The sequence below is a fragment of the Fundulus heteroclitus genome, unplaced genomic scaffold, assembly GCF_011125445.2.
Source record: "Fundulus heteroclitus isolate FHET01 unplaced genomic scaffold, MU-UCD_Fhet_4.1 scaffold_54, whole genome shotgun sequence".
NCBI lineage: Eukaryota > Metazoa > Chordata > Actinopteri > Cyprinodontiformes > Fundulidae > Fundulus > Fundulus heteroclitus.
The window spans coordinates 1,390,864-1,415,134 of record NW_023396967.1 but is presented as its reverse complement, the minus strand read 5'-3'; the positions used below and the strand labels follow the sequence as shown (position 1 = coordinate 1,415,134).

The window sequence follows — 24,271 nt, the reverse complement described above, 5'->3', positions numbered from 1 at the left end:
TCATCATAATAGACTTGTGACTAAACCCCTAGAATCACATCTGGAAATATTTAAGTGTAAAAATTACTTAAGTAAAGGAGCAACATGAGAACTTCACAAATTATTAACGTCAAATTCATCAGGAAATTCTGATACAGAACGGAAAACGTGGGGCGATGAACTGTGGTTGGACAGTCTACCACATAAGTGGGCTTCAATTACAACTAAAATCCATTCTCAATCCATCAATACAAGACTTGGATTGTGATGGTATAAATGGAGTATGAGAACATACATCACACCAGTTAAACTGAATAAATTGGATTGTTATATTCCAGATATGTGCACAAAGTTTATAAAAGGAGAAGGGGAGCCTATTCCACAGCCCGTGGCAATGCAAGAACATTAAGGCTTCCTGGAAGGAAGTCCAGAAAATAACTACAAAAAATATTTCAATGGATCCGGTCCTATTTATTTTAGGACTACATCCCAATAGTCAAAAATACTGCCAGAAAGACCGCATTTTGATAGGTATGGGCCTTCTGCATGCCAAAAAACAAACAAATACAAAAAAAAAAAAACTAAAAAAAAAAAAAACAGTTCTATTGGAAAAATACAAATATTACAAACATTACATTTTGGATTAAACAAATGTTAGCAACTTTTCCTTTGGAAACAACAACATATATACAGAAAGGGAAGCAAGAGCAGTTTTAAGAGGTTTTTACTTGTTTGTTGAAAATGCACATTTTGAAGGGTGAAGAAAATTAATTATTAGATCGATACAACCCTTGTGGAAAAGATTTCTGGATTTTATTTTTCTAAGAGCCTCTAGTTTGGATTCTGGTTTGATCAATATGTTACTTGATATTTGACCTGATTTGTTCAGATCAAATATGTTCTGTAAAGAAATGGAACCTATATAATCTTGGACAAACGAAGTGTCAAATTTATGTGTATACATGTATGGTTATCTTTTTTGTACTTAGAGCACAACAGTATAGGAATGGTCCTTATGTAAACTTAAAATAAAAATAATATTTAAAAAAAGGTTTCAAAATATGAAATCTTTTGTACTATTTGTTTGGTTGTCTTACATATAAGGATGTATGACCATGCAGTATAGCCTATTTTCTGTACAGTAGTCAGGAATCTAACTGTGAATGGATGAATGGTGCTTTACAGACAAACGTGTTAATTATTCACTGAAAAACAGTGGGCAAAATTTAATTTTGATGTTGTTTTCTTACTCGTTTGTCAACCTTGACTGCAAAATGTAAATTTCTTTATTCTTTGTAGATTAATTGCAACATTATTCTAAACTGCTATGTTGCCTTTGAGAGCAAAACTCTACATCTCTAAAGCTCAGTCATAAAGAAATTACTAATTACTAATTACTAATTACTTTCAAATACATTTGTTTATTTATTTGTTTATTTTTGGACAACTTCAAACAATGTTGCTAAAATAGTAATGGTTAAAAAAATAATTTAAAAAGAAAAAAACAAAATGCTACATATCAAAGTAATCTAAATGTTTGAAAAAGGAAAGGGAAGAAGTTTACACTTTTTTATATTCCCTCCCCTTTTTTCTTTTTGTCTGTATACCGCCTTTATAATAATATACATAGACTATATGATATATCAAAAATTTAAATAGTAAAACAAGTATCCTAACGAACCTAAACTTCATCCATTGCAAAATACAACACAGTATAAATGCCTAGATCATCTTATAATGTTCAAACCGTTTACGTATTTACATTTATCCTTTATTTTTTCATAAACCTGAATACCAACATGAAATCATAATAATCAAATTGTAACGTCAAATAATAAATTACTGATTAATTACTTTATCTCCAAATAGATCATAAATCAACTACAACAAAATAGAAATTTTAAAATAAAATCAAAATTAAAAATAAATGTAAAAAAAAAACTCTATTACAAAATAAAAAGGTTCAATTGAGGCACCAGTAAACTCTTGATATTTAAAAAGTTTGCTTTTGATGTGAGGAAATGTTTTCATTAAGGTCTTATGGAAGCAACCAAAGCAGCAGAGGCCAAACTAAAAATAATTTAAAGGTAATTATTTAAAGGATAAGGGAAAAAAAGCAGTCAGAGCACAGACTATTTAAAGCTCTCTTTGTCAAAATATGTCACCTCCAATAATTTACTGGGGAGAAAAATATACACATGAGCATTTTGTATGAAGCGATGATTTCCTCGCATGTAGGATTTCAAACATGTGTCTCAGGAGACAAGGTGAGCCTAAGAAATAAGAAGATCAAGCATTAGCAAGCCAGAGAAACGGCAGCTGGATGCTTAGAGGCCTCAATAATGACATCCAATAACCGCAGCAGATGTTAGCAAGAGAAGAGGATCTAAATAAAACAAATCCGAATTCCTGCAGCTGTTTATGTAAACATGGCCACATTTTCATACAGATGCATTAAAACCAACGCGCTAATATGCCCAGCCTTTAGACAGGCATCTATTATTGGTGTATTAGAGTAAACCAGTTAAACCCTCGGCCAGACAGCCCTGCGTTGTGTGTCACATGGACGTTTCTAATAGCAGAGCATGGACACTGATTACAGATGAATGAGAGGGAGGGAGAAAGAGGCACTTTTCATCAATAAAGAATGAAGCAATTAAGCTAATCTCAGGCCGAAGGTGCCCTTTTTCTTCCCCCAGATGAGCCCTTCACAGAAACTAACAACCGCAACTTTTCCTCCACAAACTGTATGTATGTATGTATGTATGTATGTATGTATGTATGTATATATATATATATATATATATATATATATATATATATATATACACACACACACATATATATATATATATATATATATATATATATATATATATATATATAGGAGCTATTGACATTATTACCTGACATGCCCGCTAGATGCTTGTCTAACTGGTATGTCAGGGGGTATTTCATACCAGTGGCACATTTTACGGGTGCGTTCACACCAGCCCTATTTAGTCCCCTTTAATCAAACTCAAATGCCAGGCGGACCAGAGGCTGTTCCAAAAACGGGTTGTGGACGACACCACAGGGCATTCTGGGTAAATACACCCAAAACAAAACCAGCGTTGGTACGTGCTAATAGTACAGTGATAATACTCATGAAGCTACTCATATCTTGCCTGTGTAAGCATGTCATCTGTGCAATAAAGCTGCATGCAACCCTACTGCATGCAACCCTACTTCACCTCATATGGAGCCATCTCACCTGGCTTTTTCAAAATATAGCATTTTTCGTGGTCCTCAGCCTCGTCCTCCACCCATGCTGAGTAGCATGGGTGGAGGACGAGGCTGTGTAGCACCCTTGCTAACGACAGCTTAGCAGTAGCACCGCTAAAATCTGTTGCCATTTCATTTTGTTTACACTTCGTAGAAAAGGAAGTTGTGCTGTGTTGATGACCAACATCCTTCCATCACTGCTTCTTGGTGCAGCGCCACCTCCACTAGGGGTTGAACGGGTTGGTCAAAAGGTTTGGTTCGTTTGATAAGGCGAAAGCAAACCGCACTAACTGCAAATAGTAACAACGTTGCAATTTTTGTCCCCAGTCAAATTGAGCATACCGCACTATAAGGTGTGAAAACAACAGCACAGAGGTATTCCACACTGCAGTTAATTAAATGCATTTTTTTAGATACAATGACTGTGAAAGAGTGTATTTCAAAAGATAATTTTCATTAATTATAACCTTGATTTCCTGTACCATCAGTTGCAAAGAAATCCTCTGACTGCATCATGATCTGCATGGTTCAGACAGGGATGGCGGTATGAAACATTGCAATGTTAAAGGGGATAAACAAAAATGTTTTTTTTTGTCCTTTGGTGCTCTCTGCCAAGCTGTGAGTCAGAGTGAAAGAGAAGAAAAAAAAATGTGTTGATGAATGTGAGATAAAGCAAAGAGAAAAAAAAATTATACCCCACCTCATACTGAAGTACAGGAAAAACTTCCATTTTCATACAATCTTCTATCATCAACCAGGGTCATTTATAAACCACATTTTAAAAACAAACATTGGAGAGGTTGTTGCGTTACGCTAAACTAAAACCTGAGTGTGTCTCAGGAATACAATGGAAAATGTCAGCTCAGGTCACAGAGTGTCCTTTTAATTGCTGTTATAGCTTACCCGGCCCCACAATACAGATTTATTCATTAATGTACTCCTGCCGTGCTGCTACTTTATTTTCCATATAAATATTCACCAGATATCTGCTTAAAAAAGTACAGATTTAATTCATTTATACTTTTTTTGTAACAGTTTTGCATTATGAAACTGGTTTTAATATCAGTCAAATATAAGAAGGGTAAATTAAAATGTAGGTTTCAAATAATTCCTTAATTTTAGAAAAAGGCAATACAAACCCATTTGTTTCACTTACTTGTCATATACAGGCCTGAGTACTAAAGTTTATAATCAAGCAATCTCTTAAATAGAACCTACTATAATATGAAGAACATCACCTCTGAATGGTGCAAAAAGAATAACATTTTTGAAGTGGTTTATTCAAGGTATGGCGCCAAATCTGATTTAGAAGCTGTGGCGTGACTTTAAATAGGACGCTCATTGTTGACATCCCTCCATTGTGACTGAATTAAATCAATTCTGCAAAGAAGAGTTGGCCAAACTTCCTCCCCAGAGATGCATGTGACTCCTTCCAAATTATTACAAATGCTTAATGGGGAATTGTGGCTGCCATATATTAAGTTTAGGAGGTAATTACTTTTTTTACACTGGGCAAGATTGGTTTGGCTAGCTTTTTTCTATTAATAAATGAAATCATAATTTTAAAAGTGCATTTTCTACTTTGTCTGGTTATCTTTGATAAAAAAAATTTGTATGATCATTTTGAAACACAATGACCAAATTCCTAAACAACGGGACACTGTCTCAGTGGGGAAAATATTTAATAATAGTAGTGTTGCACCGATACCTATACCAGTATCGGCCGGGGCGCCGATACCACACTAAAATGGTGGTATCGGTATCGGCAAGTACCAACAAATAGGTCACAGATACCATTTTGATGTTTTTATGTCACTTGAATGCAGCCTTCTCTCTCCCAATACTCACTAGTTCTACTGGATTAACTTTGTGTTAGTCTTTTTCCTGCTTTAATAAGGTAGCAGCTTGACAAAGCCATGATAGCAATTATTTTGCATCCAAGTAGTATGCTGTTCTTCATATATACACACACACATAAATTTCAAAGTAATGGTATCGGTATGGTATCGGTATCGGCCGATACTGCACAGCTCGGTATCGGGTATCGGTATCGGGGCCAAAAAATGGCATTGGCGCAACACTAAATAATAAATCAAAATTTTCAATTATATAGTTGTGTGAACACGGTCTTTATTTTTGTTATCTAAATTTCGAAGCTTAGTTAACTGAGAGCAAGCTAGAATCTTTTTAGGAATCAGAGTGTGATCAAAGTTTTTTTTCTTAAAAGTACGATTTCAAAACCACAAAAATTTCCTGTCATGCTGGCCAGCATGACCAGAGTTTTCTCAGGCTGTGTGCAGAGTAATGCAGTGCAACCCCTTCCCCCACGTATTGCTGCACACTGCTGCCCAGCTGTCCGAAAGAGGGCTACTACACTTTGCAGTATTTACAATAAAGGCAAGGTCTTCTGTTTAAAAATATTTTTAAATCAAGAAAAATACTGTCAATAAGTGTGTGGAAATCAAACGCTCCTCGTCACTTTTAATAAAGAAATTATGCATTAAAACAAGCAGGATATCTATTTAGCAGCTGACCGTAAACTCGCTACCTGAGCAGAGAGCCCGAGTAGATAAACAGCTAATATCGCCTTGTTACACTTGTGAAGTAAAAGCTATAACATTCTGTGCATTAAGCACACTTGCTAAAAAATTACTGCCAAACATAAGAAGGGTTTATGCAATATTTTCACTTAGGTCTTCCTATCAAAATAAAGCTTTAAAAATGTCCCAACTAACAGAGGACCGGGTTCTCAGTTTTTGTTTTTTTTTGCTTTGAGTTGAGAGCTAAAATGTAGCTCAGCTTCAAACATCCCACCACTAGTGGGCGCCACAGTGGATGCTGGAACAAAGGCGCTAAAGACGCAGCAGCAAAAGGAGATTTTGCAAAAAAGAGGTGAAATGGTGGAGGCAGGTCGTCTCCACAAGAGAGATACAGGACGCATTGGGAGTGTGGGAGAAACTTCAAGAATTTATTCAAAAGACACAGCCCCAAAAAAGTTGCAACTGAGCAAGCAACAGCGCTTTTTAATGACAATTATTCAATTCAATTTTATTTATATAGCTCCAATTCACAACACATGTCATCTCAAGGCACTTTACAGTAAGTAAGTAAAATTCAATCAAATCATCCAGACAAACTGGTCAAAAAGTTTCCTATCTAAGCAAACCCAGTAGATTGCATAGAACCCTGACAAGCAGCAATCACTCCTCCTGAAAGAGTGTTGAGCCACCGCTTTGCAGCAATCCCTCATACTGAGCATGCATGAATCATTATCATGACAATTATCTGACTTTATTTCAGAGAAATTCTAAAAATGGAGGGTGAAACAGATTAAATTGGAAAGGATTTTATCGAAATCCCCTGCAGGTAAAAGGGAGGAAAGCATGGCGAAAAAGGCAAAAATCTATGAATAGAAATCAGTTATTTAGTCCTGCCATTTTTTGTATTATTACTGTATTATGATTTCATAAAAAAAACTGTTATTGATAGGTACATTTTCATAATTATGTAACAAAACAATTGTGGTGTAATGGCAATTCAATTTATTTCAATGGGAAAACTTGATTTGACATACAAGGAATTTGATTCACGAGCTCCATCACAGAACAGATTAAACATGTAAGTCAAGGCACCACCTTTTTTAGATAACATCATTATTATATTTTAATTAATATGTTATAAAAATACAGAAACTAAATTCGACTGGAAGAAGTTTTAACATCTTTCCTTTTTGAACTAATACTGAAATACCATGAGGCAATTGCATTTTTGTCCATGGTTGTCAGAACCTGGACATTTCAGCCCATAACTAATTGAAAATGAAAAGGCAGATTTCATTTTCTTCATCTACATCGACTGATATTCTGCTGCTACCAGAGCAAATCTTTTTGGTGCAAAAAAAATATACATTGTTCTACACAATCTGATCACTTTCTAATTCCTTGGCCGTTCAACATGCATGCACATCTAATTTAGATCGTTGACTGGAGGTGACAAAATCCTGGGCTTAAGGGGACTTTAGAGCTAAGGGCTCTAACTCGCATAAGTCCATCAGAGCCAATGCATGTACTTTTGACCCTCGGGTATTTAGAGTTATAGACCTAATGGACATTACACTTCAAAACTAAAATTTAAACCAGCATTTGTTTCCAGTACCTCCAGATACCAATCAAAGCCTCAAAGCGCAACAGTGAAACTACGAAACCTTGAGTGGTAACAAGATGTTCTGCTCTGAAATATCAAGGCCATCTCTCTGAAGAAAACTTGATTTACCTTGTCGATTTGGGCCGGCAGAGCCCAAGAATGATTGGTTGCCTTTGGGCAAACACCAGGTGAGCCTGCACCAGCAGAAACTCAACACTTCCTCTAACCTTTAGGTGAGCAAACACAGCTCTCATTAAACGCTGCTTCACCACAGCCAGACGTAAACTCTACCTTCTACCAGAACCATGGCACTGGCCAACAGGCTTAATGGTACCTTTTACCTTTGTGGCTGCATGTGATTATGCATAAGTGTGTGTGTGTGATTCTGAGGCTCCAGACAAGTTGTACTTGGGCAAAGTAATAAGCTCCAACTGCAGGTCATAAAATCAGGGACTGAAGACACGTGAGGTTCAGAAGACAAACACTTCACAAGCCTAAAAGCATGCACCGTTCAATTCCCATTTCCTTTTTGCTCCTCTGTATTTTTGTTCTCTCTAATTACCCCTCCAATCTAACGCTCCTCTTCCGTCTTCTCGCCCTTTCCAGAAGGTCCTTCCCTAAACCCCAGAGAGAGGGGGAGGAGCCCGAGATGGCGAGGACGCGCTGGTAATCCGCGCAGTGACCCAGGTCAATTCAATTATCCTGTTTTCTTTCACTGCGCGACGTGTGTGCCCATTTCACAGCCAACTCCCTTAATGCGCCCAGGATTAGCTTCTCTTACTTTTAATAATCTACCTATTGACGCCTTGGGCCCACAACATGCACACAGACGCGCAAACACACACAGGTAACTTTTGTCGTGCATAAGTTCTGGAGAAGAAGAACTCGCTGAGCAGTTCTGCGAGGCCTAGGATCGAGGGAGAAATCTCAAAATAAATATGCATTCGCCGTCATGTTTGTGTACGCATTTGCTGGTCCGTGTAAGTGGGAGTGTGGCTTACATAAACTGCAGTAAAGAGAGGATTGTATTATCCGTCTGCATTTACCCAGGCTTCACCTCACACCTTCAAGATCTGAGATAATCATCTTAGGCCTGACACGTTAGTGTATAAGCTCGCTAATCACAATGCCGGAGGAGGGAAAAAAGAGGTCAATTTCTACAAGTAAATTGTGCAGACGGCTGACTCGCTCTGAGTTTCTGATGGAGTATTTCAGGCTGCAGCACGGAGAGTATCGTGCGCAATGAGTTCAGCAGAAGTCAGCAGAACAGTGCGATTACGCCCAGCCACTGACCAGTTAGTTAAACGCTCTTAGAGATCAATTAGATTTTGCCACAGTTAGGTGTTGAGATGACAGTTTCACCCAATTATCTAACCTAATCTTGTAATCGCGCCAGTCATTTGGTAATTGCGTTGCATTGAAACAAATGTACAACCTACAAGATTTAAAAGAAAATTTTACAAAACCGTAGCGCCGACTCCCAAAAGTGAATCGAATAAGCACCGCATCCGGTGATAAAAAGCTTTTCTTTTGACCTTCATTCATCCTTTCAAGTGCTTTCCGCTCAATGTTGAGACATTTAACTGTTAATCTGAGCGTGCGATTAGCCACTAAACACCTGGTTTGTTTTGCCTATTGCTTAAATCACTTTCCCAAAATAGAAAGATGCTGCCCTAAGTTTGCCTCGGAAGTCGGATCTTGTAATAATATCGCACCAACGTAACCGTTAGCACCGGGATTTACTAATTGCTGAGACTGATGACCAGGTTAGCTGTTACCAATACAAGCGATCAAAGAGTATGCATTAACACGCAGTAGCAAACATGTTTAAAGATACTCTCAAGTCATGTGTACATGCCTGATTTAATTTGCACGCTGACTATTTCCAGCTTGGCTGACCAGTTGGACTCTCTAAAATATGATCATTTTCTGATCTGTAAAGGCATCATATAAGTAAGCGCTTCTGGATGGGAATTCAAAACACATTTTTGAAGTTGCTACTTACTCAGTAAATATTTTTCAGTGCCAGTGAGTTGCCTAAAAATTAAGTCAGATGAAACACAAAAGCTGTAAGAAGGTATTTTTAGATATTTAATTGTGTTGAAATAGCAAAGGAACGAAGTGACCTCTTCAGTAACTAACAGGAGATCTAGATTTTAAAATTGCTCTATTTTATTATTTTAATCGTCCAGCAGTCTTCTGCTTTGGGACACATTAGATCTGGAAAATGTAATGCTAATCACACTAACTACCCTGCTTTCTACTGTGATTGGTAAAGAATGTCAACTTCAAACTATTATGTCTTAGTTTTAAATTTGTCATTTACAGTAAATGTTTTACAGTAACTGGTCTCTCACAAGTGGAGTAACAGAAAGACCATTCTTCTTAATAGTTATGAATAAATATTGAAATAAAGAGTTAAAGACCAGTCATTCTCAAAAGGCCAGAAAGTATATTTTTTAAATGCTTTTTTATTATTATTCTTTGGAGAGAATTAGAAATCAGCTAAAACTGATATCTGTAAGCCATGGCTTTATGAAAACCTAAGATGAGAAAACAAAGACAGCAGAAGAGTTTTCTATGGTTTTGATTACATGCTAGAGTAAAAGCATCTATATTGGATTATGAGGAAAATCTCAGTGAGGAAGTTTAAGTTGAATTTTCAACCTGGAGCTAACTACATTTCCAATTGCAACATTAGAGCTGGTGAAGACTGAATATGGTTAGAGGAGTCGGTCTTACCTGGGATGTCCTGTCCATTGTAGTTCCATCCAGTGACAGCCAGCATGGAGGGGAGTGGAGATCCAGGCCTGCTGTCTCTGTCTCTGTCCCTGTCCCGCTGCCGATCCCAGGTTCTCTCAGCCTGCTGGGTAATATGCCTGACTGTGTCCTTGTTCTTCCGGTTCTTCCTCCGCCCTGACCCTGATAGGGGTTGCCAGGGTCCTTCAGCGCCTCCACCACTAGCTCCCCCTGCCCCTTGTTCTACCTGGCTTTGGGTTGACCCCTTGGGGGTGTCCCTTGGATGTGAAGAGGAGGCAGGGGACACCTGTTCTTCTTTGACGTTGACTGGCCTGTAGTCATGAGGCCAGGCGGGCTGAGAGTCATGGCAGCCATCCTCCTGGCTCTCATGGCTCTTAGGGGGGTCTTGGTCCTCCTTCCCATACGTGCTGCCTCCCTCGTGGCAGCTGGCAATGGCTGAATCCCCGGAGGAGTTGGCTGGACTGGTTCGGCGCGCCAGCCAGGGCGAGGTGCTGCGACCGGAAATGATGGAAGCCAAGGCTTCGGAGGCTATGCCCACTATGCCACCTCCTCCCCCCAAACCGGCCCCTGGAACACCCCCTGCTCCAGCTAAACCGACCCCTCCTCCACCCCCGGCAACTCCCCCGCCTCCTCCTAAACCTGCAGCAACAGCTCCCATTTCAAAGTCGGCCAGCTCGTCGGCCATCTCCTGGCGGATGCTGATGTCGAGGGCAGCCTTGATGAAGCTGTGGCAGGCCTGGACGATGTCTGTCATCTGCAGGTAGCTGGCGGCCGACATGACTTCGATCACGTTCTTACTGGTAAGCGCAAGGTGCGCCGAGTACATGAAGTCCAGGATGGCTTTGAAACCAGTCGCCGTCACGATGTCGAGGTGAGTAACAGTAGTCTGATGGGGAGGCTCGGCTCCTTTTTTAACCTGCAGGTTGACAAAAGGACCCCTTTGTTTGTTTTTTTTGTTTTTTTACAATAATAGAAAAGGGGGCGGAAAAATAAATGCATCGTCCCCTGAATTGTCTTAGCGAGTGCAATTCCTCACCTGGCAGTAAAGAGTCTTGAAGTAACGCGAGGAGCCCAGAAGGACGTTCTTATGGGCCTTGAAGATCTTTCCGTCCACAATGACACAGGCGTCACAGAGGATGCCGTGCTGCCTCTGCTCATTGAGCTCTCTGAGGAGCTGACGGTAGTGAGATGAGATCTCCATGTCCTCCTTCCTGTTGTTCATCTGTGTAGCTGAACAAAAGCCTCTCCTCAAAACATCTGCGGGCAAATAAAAAGAAGACGTGCAAGCAATGAGCAACGGATCCAGTGTGGCTGAAGATATTTTCTGTACCAGTGATTCTACAGGAGGGAGTTAAACAAGTTTTCCGAAAACGCACATCAGTAGAAATGCATAGCAAGGAAGCAATGAGATCTATGCCTTGCAGTGTTTAGTGCATCAATGGAGAATGAATCAAATCTGTATAATGATGCATTTCTTCTAGAAATTGTCCCAAATTGATATAATATCAATATTGAACCATATATTAAGTCATATGTTGACAGTTTTTCTTTAAACATAGAGTGTAATACAGCCTTTGCTCATGAGACTCCCACAGACAACCCTTATTCTGGCAGTCTGTGTTCAGATTTTACAGCCCTTTTTTTGTGCTGGCGAGAATCTCAAACTTATTTATATGACAACAAGGTGAATTCTAGCATGGAAGGGTCATTCATTCATGTTTCATTCATGTTTGGCTATACGTCGCGGGGACAAGTAAAACCGTTCTGGCTCAGAAAATATCTGTAACAGCAGACATTAAAATGTAGACAATAAAGCTGTGCAAAATATATAATTTTCACAGCAATACCAATGTTTGCAATACTGCAACTTCAAAGGACTGTCTGCAGGCATTGGTAGACGCAGCATTAGATTTCAACGGAAATGCAAGAAAATTCAGCATACTTGGCCAGTTGACCTTTATTGCCCACACCTGATGTGTGTCTCCGGTGTTTAGTTGGCAAGATCTTTAAATTTCTTTTTTTTTCAGTCCACTCGTGTAGTTTATAGTTTCAGGCAAAGCCTAAATGCTTTGTTTTCCTCCAAAATAAGGAAGAGAAAAGGGATTTTAACTGAGGCAGCCTCTAAAGATGAGAATATGTGAGCAATGACTATGACATGAAAACAAAGACATCAATAGAAACCACATCTCCACCACTTTAGTTTGATGTCTAAAAAAAGCTTGGGATTGAATAATCAAATATCTCTGTTTATGAAGTGCTTCTGACAGGTTTGTGTATGCGCGCAGGAGCCAGAGTGAAACGGAGAGCGTGTACGCTCATTAGAAATGCCAGTTAAAACGCGAACGCTCGCAAAGCATCTCTGAGGAAAAAGAAACATCTCGTTTTGTATCGACTGCGTTACACTTAATCTGATTTTAAGAAACGGTCTAAACTATTTGGTTGTTTTTTTTTTTAAATCTCATGGCAACAAACAACCAGATATCCAGTCCAGACTGAGAGACACCCTTGAACCTTCACATTAGTGTTTCTGTTCTCAGACACTTCAGTCTGAGCTGTGAACAATTTATTTTTTTTTACTTTCTAAAAACAAGAAAACGGACCTTTAATGATTTGGGCCCTTAATTTGCGGAGGTGCTGAACAGTCAGGGAAATAAGGAGGAAGTAATGAAGCAAGGAAAAGCCACTTATAGAAGACTGCAGAAGGGGACAAAGAAAGATGTGAACATCGCCATGTCAACCCATGCAGAAGGTGGCAGAAAAGTACGTAAATCTCAGCAAAGGCAAACCTGCACACACACACTCACACACACACACACACACACACACACACACACACTCACACGCGCACACCAGGGCAGTGCATTAGCAGGAGCATTAGCAGCCGCCGCTCCCGCTCTTGTCTCTGCGAAGGCTAAATCGCGCGGACGCAGAGTGTTACCAAACGCAGCAGTGATTTGTTTTGGGAACGCCACGGCTGTCAGCTCTCATGGGCCGCTCCGAGAGATGACAGCTCGGGTTGGCCAAGGTGACAGCAGCGTTTGCTCGGGGGCCGGCACACTTCAGGTCATGTTTAGCAAAGCTCTGCTCAACCTGATGGCTTGTAAGATCAGATAAATCCACAGTGTCTCCCACGTCCACTTGGACAAACACACCTCCTATGAACAGCAGTGGACATGCCGACCGAGCGACTGTGACAGCGGCGGAAGCCTTCTCTATCAATGCATGAAACCTTTCACTTTGATTGGTGATTCTTGAAGGTATGGTGAGGGGGGGGGGGGGGGGATTGAGAAAAAGGAAAGTTGGATGTGAGTGCAGAAAAGCAGCGTCCCTGAGAGACTCAAAAGGCAGGTTTTGAAGCAAACGTGTGTTTTTTTTTTTTTTTTTTTTTTTTTTTTTTTATCCTAGGGCTCAAATATTTCTTTGGAAGAAGAAAAGCAGGCTAACCTTGAGATATTCTTTTCTTTCTGTATTGCTCTGACAGAGGTATTGAGAGTCTTCACCTCTCACCTTTGGAGACAAACCGAGAGGCTTTAAAGAGACTGCAGTTGTGCTCGTCCTCTCTCAGGGCCACTCGTGCATTCAGCTGCAAAGCCGGCTGTATATCCGAGCTACATTAAACACAAAAGAAATCACTTATTCAAAAGAAGTCCCTGATTCACACAGACATATTCCTCCTTTTTTTTTTTTTTTTTCTATTTCCTCACTCTATTCTGGTCAGCGCGGATGGTGTGAGAAAGGTCAGCGTGCATCATGTAACTGGTCAGCGGAGGATTATGCATTAAGACGAACCGTTCGAGTATTCTATTTTACGTCCGTCCAGCTGTCCGTTTGTGAGTGTTGCTCTTAAAAATCCCATGATCGATAATGACAACGTCTTAAATAAAGAAACCAGGTGCTAATCGTGCCTAAAGGAAGAAGTTCTGTAAAATAACTAAAGCATCCTTTCAACCAAGTTACCAAAAAAAAGGATCAGGTAGGAAATTAATCTATGAAATATTTGTCATTCAAGCCAATATGATTTACTCTGAAGCTCCCAAAGCAACAAAGGATTTGTATTAAAGAATTTAAAATGAGTTATTCAGGGCTGCAGCCTCTCCTAATATGTGAACATCAATTTTTCAGGAACAACAGTAATATTATTATTCAAGGTTTTGGTATGTCTGTGAGAAAAAAAGACATTCAAAGTGTTTAATGCTGACTTTGGGAAGTCATTATGCTTTTTGAACATACTTTTTCACATATTTTTCAAGCAGGAACTACAAATATTTCAGCGAAGAACTTTATGTCTGAAAATAATAATTCAGGTGCATCCTAAAAATTCTGTTTGTTATGGAAAAAGGTGAATTGAAATAGTGAAGATGAAATGTCAAATAACTGTATACGTGACAACATTCTTTTTTATGATTTCTGATTTACATTACAAACATTTAGTTTTTATTTTTCTGAAATGATTAACAGAGGCTGAAAACAACCATCGGCTGTCTGTAATCAAAGGGCAATTGTTTTCAGCATTTTAGGAAACTTTTTTTTTCATGATTGCAGGGCACTGAAAGCCTTCAATACAAACCTGAATTTTTCTCTTAGTGATGTTTCTTCAGGTTCAAATTTGACTGCAGTTGCAAAGTAATACTGAAAATGTTGCTAGACACATGTACAGCAGGTTTCATGCCAGATAAAACAAATACATGTGAAAGCCTGCTCTCCTAGTCAATAGATTTGAAAAACATGGTTAAAAAAATATAATTGTCTTTATTAAATTTAATATTGCTATGATTAATTGTGTACTGTATGTCAAAATGCTTTCCCCTAAGATCTTGCTTAAAGATCACTTTTTCAGTCATGAAAAATCTTTCTTCCTCCTTTACTATGCATTAACAAATTTATCACTCGAAGCTGTAAACACAGTCCACATCCAGTTTTTTTTTTTTTTTTTGTTTGTTTTTTTTTTTTTTTTTACAACATATGGCACCTTTAAACAAAAATGAGATAAGATTTTTGGACCACATCTCCCAGCCATGATGACTGAGAAAAGAGCTGTTTTTTAACCACTTTTAGAATGTTTTTGTTGTTTGTTTGTTTTTGTTTTTTTGATTGAGGTAAAACTTTTAGTTAAAAAAAAAATTATCACTCTTAAACATAATTAAACTTTTAAGTTTCTACATATGAAAACACCTAGACACAAGACTTTGGATAAGACATATCTTACACGTATTTAAGGTACTGGTCTGCATTATGCCTCTGCTTCCCTTTATAAAGTTGCCGACATAACTTTGACAACTGACTAGAATGAAAAGCTACTAATAACCTTTTCGGCATCTGTTACTTTTAGTCGACTTCTGGTCTTACTCGATCATAGAATAAGATACAGTTTGTTTTCCACTGGATTTGTTTTAAAATGTTTCTTTTCCCGTCTCTCGGCAGAGTTTAGGTTGTCTTCAAAGAATGGCACCACCTACCTGTACATCCTTTAACTATCTAAACCTGCTCCTCCCTTTAAACAAAGAGGGGAGAGGTCACCGGGTGAGAGATGGGGTACCGATTCCTAGTGCTCTTATAAAAATCTTAAAATCCTATCATACTTTTTTTATACCTACACTGTAGCATATGCCTTGTAATCTCCAGCTGCACCACAGCTACCACAGATGTCTTGGACATGTCAACTCATTCCTTGACATCAGTTTTCAAAGACGCCAAACTTACATCACATATGCAGGACTACTATGAAACTTCAGCAAGCGCTAAGCAAGTTTTATATTACTGATCCAATAATAACATTATTGAATCTCATACGCTGTTTAGACACTTGATCTGTACGGATGAAGATTATTTTTTACCTCAGCATGCTAAGTGCTAGACGTGGCACACGTGCCAGCCTTTTACCCTGCATAATTATTTATCCACTTGGGGGGCACTCAAAGAGTATTTGTGGAGCCTTTACATTTCCCCCCAAGATGGTCAGGTGATCAGACTAGTTTGAGATAGCATTAAACCACCAGTGGCCTAAATAACCACTCATTACAGCCAAGGTATCCAGCATAACGTCTCTCAATGGGCAACACATGAAACCTTGAAGCAGGTGAGCAGCTTTTGCATCACACCAGGTACCAATCCTGTCAGCAGAGAACAGAAATATTAAGGCCACAGTCCACACAGGCTCACCAAAGTGGAACAAGAACTGTTGGAAAAGTCTTCTTTCTTGATTCCAATAGCGAGCTTCAATAGGTAAGGCCAAAATTTGGCATGAACAACATGAAAGCCTGGATCCATCCAACCATAGCGGTGAGCCTTTATTGTATCGTTTTATCATTGTCGTGAAAAATCTCTTATCGTGATAAGAATTCATGTTTATCTTGACAACGGCGAACTCCAATGTATGATGTCTGAAAATCCCCAAAACTGCCAGTATTTTTCAGGCTTTTTACTTTTGCTGTGTTCTCCACAGGTATTAATAAATAAATAAAAATATAATCAAATGCAGTTACTGTGTGCAGATTAGTGATAGAAATCACACTTCTTTATGTAACTAGTGTCCTGATGAAATGCATTTGACATATTGTTTTAATATGCTATATGTTACGTTATTAAATGAGTTTTTTAAGAACAGTATTTGACATGCAGTCACAGCCACACAGTTACCTTTAAAAAGACTGCAAGAAGCTGTGAATAGCCTTTTAGCATCACTTTTATTGTTATCACAATGGTACTACAATATATCATAGTAAACTTTAAAGTCCATATCACCCACCCCCCACCTTGCATCAATGATTTAAGCTGATGGTGGTGGTGTAATGGTGAAGTACCAATGGAAGATCAATTAAATGATACAGCCTACCTGAGCATTATTGCTGACCGCGTCCAAGCATTTATGTTCACAGTCTTCTTTTGATAGTTACTTTAAGCAGCAAAGTGCACCAAGCCACAAAGCTCAAATCGCCTCAAAGTGATTTTGCGGACCCAAACAATGAGTTCACTTCACTCCGATGGCCTCCGCAGTCACCGGATCATCCAGTTACCAGAGCAAATCTGCAGCAACCGTGTGACGCCATCATATTAATGAGGACCTGTATCTGTGAAGAATGTTTCAGATACCTTACTGGCATGGAGCCATGAAGACTTAAGGAAGTCAGAAATGTAAAAGGGGATCCGACCCAGCACTAGCAAGGAGTATCTAATAAAGTGGCCGTGGCGCATATATCCTTCAAACCAATCTCAAACTCCTGTCCTCGGGGCCTGGTGTTCTGTAACGTTTTCATGTGTATCTGCTTCAGCACACCTGAATCCAATAGTTTGCGGGACTCCCTGGAATCCCGCTGCACGCTGTGGAGCCCATCGGGCCGTTTAATCCGGGTGTGTTAAATCAAAGATGGGTCTGAAAGTACCAGGGGCACTGGAGTTTAAAACATCTCATTTAAATCTTATAGGGGAGTGAGAACCAGGTCTTAAGACACGCTCGTCATTTCTTAAACATTATTATAGATGGTACTAGTGGTTTCTGAAGGAGTACACGATCACTTGCATCACTGATCCAACTTTACGTTTGTGTGAATGTTCACGCTCAATGGTGCCTCAAATTTAACAAAAGCAGCGATCGGCAGAGGGCAACACAACAGCAGGGACCTGAGAGAGAAAGCCAAGGAGATCTAATCAGATTTATTGCTTCAGTAGACTAAGAGACATACTAAATTAGAAGTTAGGTTGAGAAGAGGAGCTTTAATGGGGCATGCTTTGACCTCTAAACTCTTTGCTTCCCTAATTGGCTTGTTTAATTTTGGCGTATCCAATTCCCTCCAGTCAGAAACCCCTTTCTGCAGCGGGACCAATCCCAAGCTACCCCTATTACATGATACATAAACACCCATTCAGTCTTTTTCTCCCTTTCAAAGACCTCCTTTTAACCCACAATCTACAGGACCAAAGCCTGTTCCTTTCACCAGCGCAGCCTTGATTCAAAGCACTTTTTTTTTTGTGGAAACATACACTTGACACAAGATGGAAAAGTAAGGTAAAATGAACTTGTCAAACAATCAACTATGGAGAGGGAGAGAGAGAGAGAGAGAGAGAAAGAGGCAGAGATATTTGTGTCTAAAGCATTAGCAGTCTCACCAAGGTTACAGAAACTAAAGCCTGCTTTCAGCATGCCACATTGCACAAAAAAGCTTTTCATCCCTCCATGAAATCTTAGCGCTAACGAAACAAAGTAAGGTGGAAGTCATCAGGAGACGAGCTGACAGACCGGGGTGCTTGTTTGCGGTCAGAAACGATTGTTTCAGTAAAGAATGCCACCAGAGTTCCCAAACCCTGTCGCCCCTCTGAGACCAAATCAAAACTGACGGTCCTCCTTAACCCCTCCTTGTCCAAAATACACACAATCAAGATTACGCTCCCCTCAAACAGACACGCACAGTCCCCACCTCTAAACACACAAACATGAGTGAGAGCTAAAAACACCCGCATTCACACGCTTAACAGAGCCGTCATGGCATCACGCGCTGTTTGTCCTGGTCACATCACAGCAAAGTCACTTTAGGCCCCAGACAGAGAGACAGCTAAAGAGATGAGACATGTGATGGAGCGAGAGAATGGGGCTCCATCCTTTCCTGTGTTTCCTTTTAATGCAGCCTGTCCCCCCGAGCCACTTCTCTGCCTCCTTGACCGTGCAGGACCGAGGGGAAGACGGAGCGCAAGGTCCTTCTGGATCAAATGCGAAGCAGCACGCTGTTTGATAGGAGGCTTGTTCACAGCGGCGTAAACCACAGCTTTCAGATGGTGTTCTAAAATTTCGGCCGGTTGTTTATGTCTCAGCACTCAGACATCTTTTACGTGGGATATTAAATAGATTTAGCTATGAAAAAATCACTTAAAGCGCGCCGATTCTTCTGTTGATTGAGTCGTCATTCATCAATATTTAAAAGGTTTAATGTCTAATTTCCAGAGTTTCTATAGGAAGGTCAGCTCTTCTGAGCTTTTCTGCATACTTGGTGCTATTTTTCTTTTTCTAAAAGATGATATTTTCTGCCGTTTTGACCGTATAATGATCAAGAAGTCACTTGTATTGACATATTAATCTTCATCCTGTCAAATGTAAAGTTCTAAAGCGTTTTTTCAAATATCAAACGGTGATGTTACCGTTTATCACATTTAATTGAAATCTGTCTGGTTGTTCCTAAAAAAATATATATTTATTTGCATAGTACAAAAAAAAGCAAAGAGGTCAAATCTTTTCCAAGCATTCCCATTAGGTGTTAGTTATTTTGCCCCTTTGCCATTTTTGGATTTTGTACTTATTGATAATTTGATCGTGATTAACTTTTTCCACCATGAAAAGCAACCTTCCTGCAGAGGCCATATAATACTGACCATGCTTCGATTTGTAGCTGCCTAAGGTTTATTTTTAAAGATGATTATTTGAAGTAAATGAGGCTCTAGTGATAGCATCTACCAGTTCTGAGTTATTTTGGTTTGAAAAGTTCTCCTAAATGAAATAGTGTGCAGAACAACGTCTGTTATATTAGACTGTATGAGATATGAGTATTGTTATTTATCCTCGTTGCAGCAAGCCAGTTAACTACTAAAAGAAATAGACTAATTTGCGAATAGTAAAGTATAAGGATGGGAAACAATTAGTCCAGAGGAACTAATGTGTCTTGAGCGATCAGATCACGTCCTGGCGGCTCCTGACAGCTGTGAACGCAATCAAAATACATTGAGGACAGTTTCCTTCATACACTTGTATCTCCTTCAGTTTGGCAGCCTTGATGAAATCCATGCTGGGACACATTGAGGGACCAGCCACTGAACAGACTCTGCAGGTGCAAATTTAGCCGCACAGCTTTTTACTCAAATCTGTGCAGATGTCAACTAATGTGTGTTAATTAAATAACGATCCCGAAGGCTGGAAATAAAGCACTATCTTAGATAAAAGTTTACTTGGAATCCTCCTTGGCTAAAGAAAAAAAAAAAGTTCCCATAGAAGTTGGGATTATATTTATCAGTTGATCTGATGATGTACGGAGGACCAAGTCTTCCATAGTTAAAAATAAATAGAGAAATAAATAAATGCTCAATAAATAAATAAATATGCATACGATTAATTGGCACCAAAAATACAATACACAAATAAATGTAGGTAGAAATTAAATTATATAGTCAGACATAAATGTATATAGCTCTTTTAATTAGCTACTTTATTTAATAATTACTTATTTTTGTATTATTTATTTATGTGCATGTTATAATATTTTTGTCTGTTTTATTCTTTCTTTGTATTTTTTTGCCCTATTTATTTCCTCCATGCTATTTATTTCTGCCTGTCCTTTTTACATTTCTGTATGCATTTCTGCCTCATTATGCAAATTAGGAGGGGCGGGTCTTAAGGGGTAAACTTCTGCCCATTGGTTGGTTAGCATTTTACTGCATCCTTCGAATCTACATCGCTTTTCCCTGCCATAAAGCATTCCTCCTTTGTTTAGCAATGTCGGACTCAGCAGTGAGACGTTCAGTGTCCGACCTCTTAAGGGAAGCTGCTAGTAGATTGGAAGAATTAGAATTTGATGCTGCAAATGTGTACGTGTTAAAAATAACACAAAAACGTATTCTCTAATTCCTCTCTCTTAAGGCAAGTGCTTAACTACACAGGTAAACATATTAAGCGCTTATAGGTGAAATAACTACCCAAAACTGTAGTACAGATGACTCTCAGCCATGCTGATGTCTGATTAATCATAAAGATGACGTGACTGAATGGCTCTGCGGTTTTACATAAACATCGCCCATAACACACAACTGTGATTCGATCACTCAGGGCTGAGTTCAATGTCAGGGGCGAATGGTGGTTGTTAAGCTTGCCAGTTTACATCCGGAACATGGTATAAATTTAAGAAGCCAGCTACGAAACAAAGGTACGAATTGGCAAAGGGTTGCCTTGCAGTTTTATCTTATTTCATTCAGTCCACAATCAAAAACATAAATCTTTTAACAAATCGCGCCAATTTTTTAGAACAATTTGCAGATGAAGCATGCCCAGGAATATTTTTTTGTTTTCAATGTATACTTAGACGGTATTCCCTACATATAACTTCATTAGTCTGATTTATTCTTACTTGCACTCATCTTTTTTAATATGAATAATAATTAGTGCTCCAACCTCCGTCACTGCATCACTGACTGCTTGCCTCGGTCGGCCATAAGAATTTCTTTCAAATACATGCTAAAGCTCAATGTTTTTTCTGTTCTTTTCTTGTCAAATGTTGTTTTGTACACAAAGACAAATTAGAACAACAACCAAACAGAACCAAAAAAAAAAGCGCCATCTAATGTTACACTGCGGCACGTGTTGTTTCCTCAGACGACAGGGAGAGAAACACAAGGTGGCTTCTCGAGTAGCAGCTAATGATCAGTGCTGCGTTTTCCTAAATAGCTCACAAAAGGTTGCCAGATCTCTGTGAATTCATCGACTTTATCCTAAAAAGAATAATGAATCTTTTCTATATGCAAGATGTTTGAAATTTCAGTCAACCACATTTTGAACTGTGGAATCGTATCAGTTTTTCATAAAGTCAGTATGTTTTTTTTTTTGTTATAATCATACCATATTCAACTGTGTGTCGTTTAGAGGAGCTGAGGTGCAGGAGAGAAGGAGAATTCCCCAGTAATGCCACTTTGAGATCTGGAGATAAACAGCACTCATACATGCTTTCAAACCAACGAAAAATTTCCAACCAGAGGCTATGCAACTTTGTGCAGGACCAAAATAAATGGGTTAGAGATTTGGGTTTTATTTTCAGTCTTTTATGTATTATGTATCTATTATGTTTGCATCAGTATGAGTGGTGAACATGTCAGTATTGTTGAGTACTCAGTGTTGAAACACTTTGTTAAAGAACCGGTAGAGACTGTAGACTTTATGAGCTAAAACACAAATTTAATTTAGGAGAAACTGATTTGTCAAAAGCTTACAGTAACTAAAGTGGTCCACTAGAGGATAAAGAGAGGCCATGAAAGAAATACTGCATTACCCAACCTGAGAAAAATAGTTTGGAACAGTTTTTTTTTTTTAAGACAGGAATGAAAGGATTTAAAAAGATCTGTCTTTGGCCAAATAAAGACCTAAAACTACACAGTTTGAAGCCCACAAACCTAGAATGTAGATTAATAATTATAAAAAAGATAGACAATTTCTAAAAAAAAAACAAAAAACTGCTATGCAGTGTCAATTCAACAGAAATCCAACTATATCAACCTTAAAATTCATGTTTGAAATTTACAACACAGACGAAAGCAGTATTTGTTTTTGTTTTTATTGTCGTTATTTTTATTTATTTTTTCAAAAGGAGACTTTTGCGTGATGCCGTAGAGTAACCATAAACAAAGTTTTTAGAAACGACTGCTTCACAACCATTACACCTCTTGCAAAGGTGGACGGTAATTTTAATAAGACACCTGAATAAGTGCCACAGAGTAACAAACGTTGCCCCTCCCCCACCTGTTGTTGCACTCTGTGGGTTGAAGATAGGATTGGGGGTTTCTGACTGGAGGGAAAAGAAAGACACATTTGGCTGTTTGGAGAGATTTCCTGCAGGCAAAAACACGAATCAATCCGTTGTATTAAGGTAATGCTAAATGTTACCACATTTATAATAATTGTGTTTCTGTAAGTAATGTGTTGTACTATTTCACTAGGAGAAGAAAAACAATTGTTGCTTTTTTGCTGTTAGAAATGAAAGCATTGGTATACATTTGTCTATCATTTTGAATAACACCATACCATTATAATCCAGTTTGTCATTCAACAACAACTTCAAGTTTACTGCCCTTAAGAGCTCGGATTACTTAAGAAAAAGCATTGGCCTACATTGAGTCTCTCATTTAAAGGTACCAATGTGTGACTAGTTGTTACCCATAAAAATCCGCCTGGCATATAGTGGAATTACTTAATTTGGCACAAATTAAAAATGTGGAAAGTGAGCATGGACTGTGCAATAAAATCTGGTTTCAAGAGTATAAGGGCAATGGGAGGTCAAGGAAAGATAATTAAACATCATCATCTTTATGCCAAAAGCTTAAAAACTGTATGAGTAGGATATAAAAAAAAAATCTAAATCTCCATTCTTGTATATTGTTGAAGTTCTGAATTAGAGATTCTATTGCAGCAAAACGCAAAAATACCGAATTGGACAAAAGAAAGAGTTTGACTGAAGGCAGCCATCACTTTCCAGAGTAAAATTAAGTCCTCACTCTACTTCAACAATGAGACATTTCTATTAGACTTCCAAGGTTTTCTCCTATTATCTTCAATCCAAAGTTGAATAAGTGATAGATAATACGCTGATGTTTGCTGAATACAAGCACAGTGATGGGCCATGAATGGCTGCTATGAACACAGGATGGGGATTCAGAGAGAAGGAGCTGAGGTGAGGAGTCACAAGTGAGAAAAGGATAAAACCTCAGCGATACAGGAGAGAGAAAAACACAAGAGCACAATCAGATGCAGCAGGGACAGAGTGAAACAGGGGGAGAGAGACGGGGAGAGAGGAGAGAGTGATTCAGGCAGCCAATATTTTTTAAACAGCTTTGCTTCCACTCAACTGGGCATCAAGGCCATTATCCCGGGGTTAATCCCCAATCCGACGGAGCTGGCAGCCTTCCGGGACAAGCCAGGGTGGCAGTCCATCAACAAGGCAGGCACGGACGAAAATAACACACACTCAGGCGCATGCACATGACAGACACAGGCAGGCATGCAAGCTGCAATTAGAGCAAAACAACCCAAAAAGCTATTAGATGTAAATGGGTGTTTTTTTTAGATGCTTTGTCGTCTTCTTTTCTGTAAAAAAAAATAAACTATTGTTCACGTCTCGCTCTGATTTTTTTTTTTTTTTACATCTCCCAGCACGTTTTTGTGTTGTCAGTCTCCCTTGCTTCTTTTATCACACTCCCTCCATCTGTCCACCCTCCTGAACGCTCTAATCATGCCCACATTTTGCAACTCTACCTATGCGACACTCTCCCTTTTTTCCTGTCCTCTCTCTGTTTTCGCTGGACGGCATCCAAGGAGGCAAGGTGGAAGAAGGGATTGACTCAAAGAAGGATAGCCGTGTCATGTGGAGAGGGACCAAAGAGGATCTAA

General features: G+C 39.0%; 1 protein-coding gene across 4 annotated transcripts in view; it reads right to left on the bottom strand.

Moving 5' to 3' along the window:
• The window catches only part of zbtb46 (zinc finger and BTB domain containing 46), a 99,967-nt gene that overhangs the window by 56,587 nt on the left and 19,109 nt on the right, over positions 1 to 24,271 (bottom strand). For 3 of the 4 annotated variants that reach the window (XM_021316284.2, XM_021316283.2, XM_012862251.3), the window contains exons 2-3: positions 11,183 to 11,403; positions 10,129 to 11,062 (exon numbers count right to left, since the gene is read on the bottom strand). In XM_021316284.2, coding sequence (XP_021171959.2) covers positions 10,129 to 11,062; positions 11,183 to 11,368 — 1,120 coding nt within the window. In that variant the 5' untranslated portion in view covers positions 11,369 to 11,403. Of the gene's footprint in view, positions 1 to 10,128; positions 11,063 to 11,182; positions 11,404 to 13,590; positions 13,755 to 24,271 lie in introns of all 4 variants that reach the window. The other variant, XM_036132770.1, reaches the window with a different exon arrangement.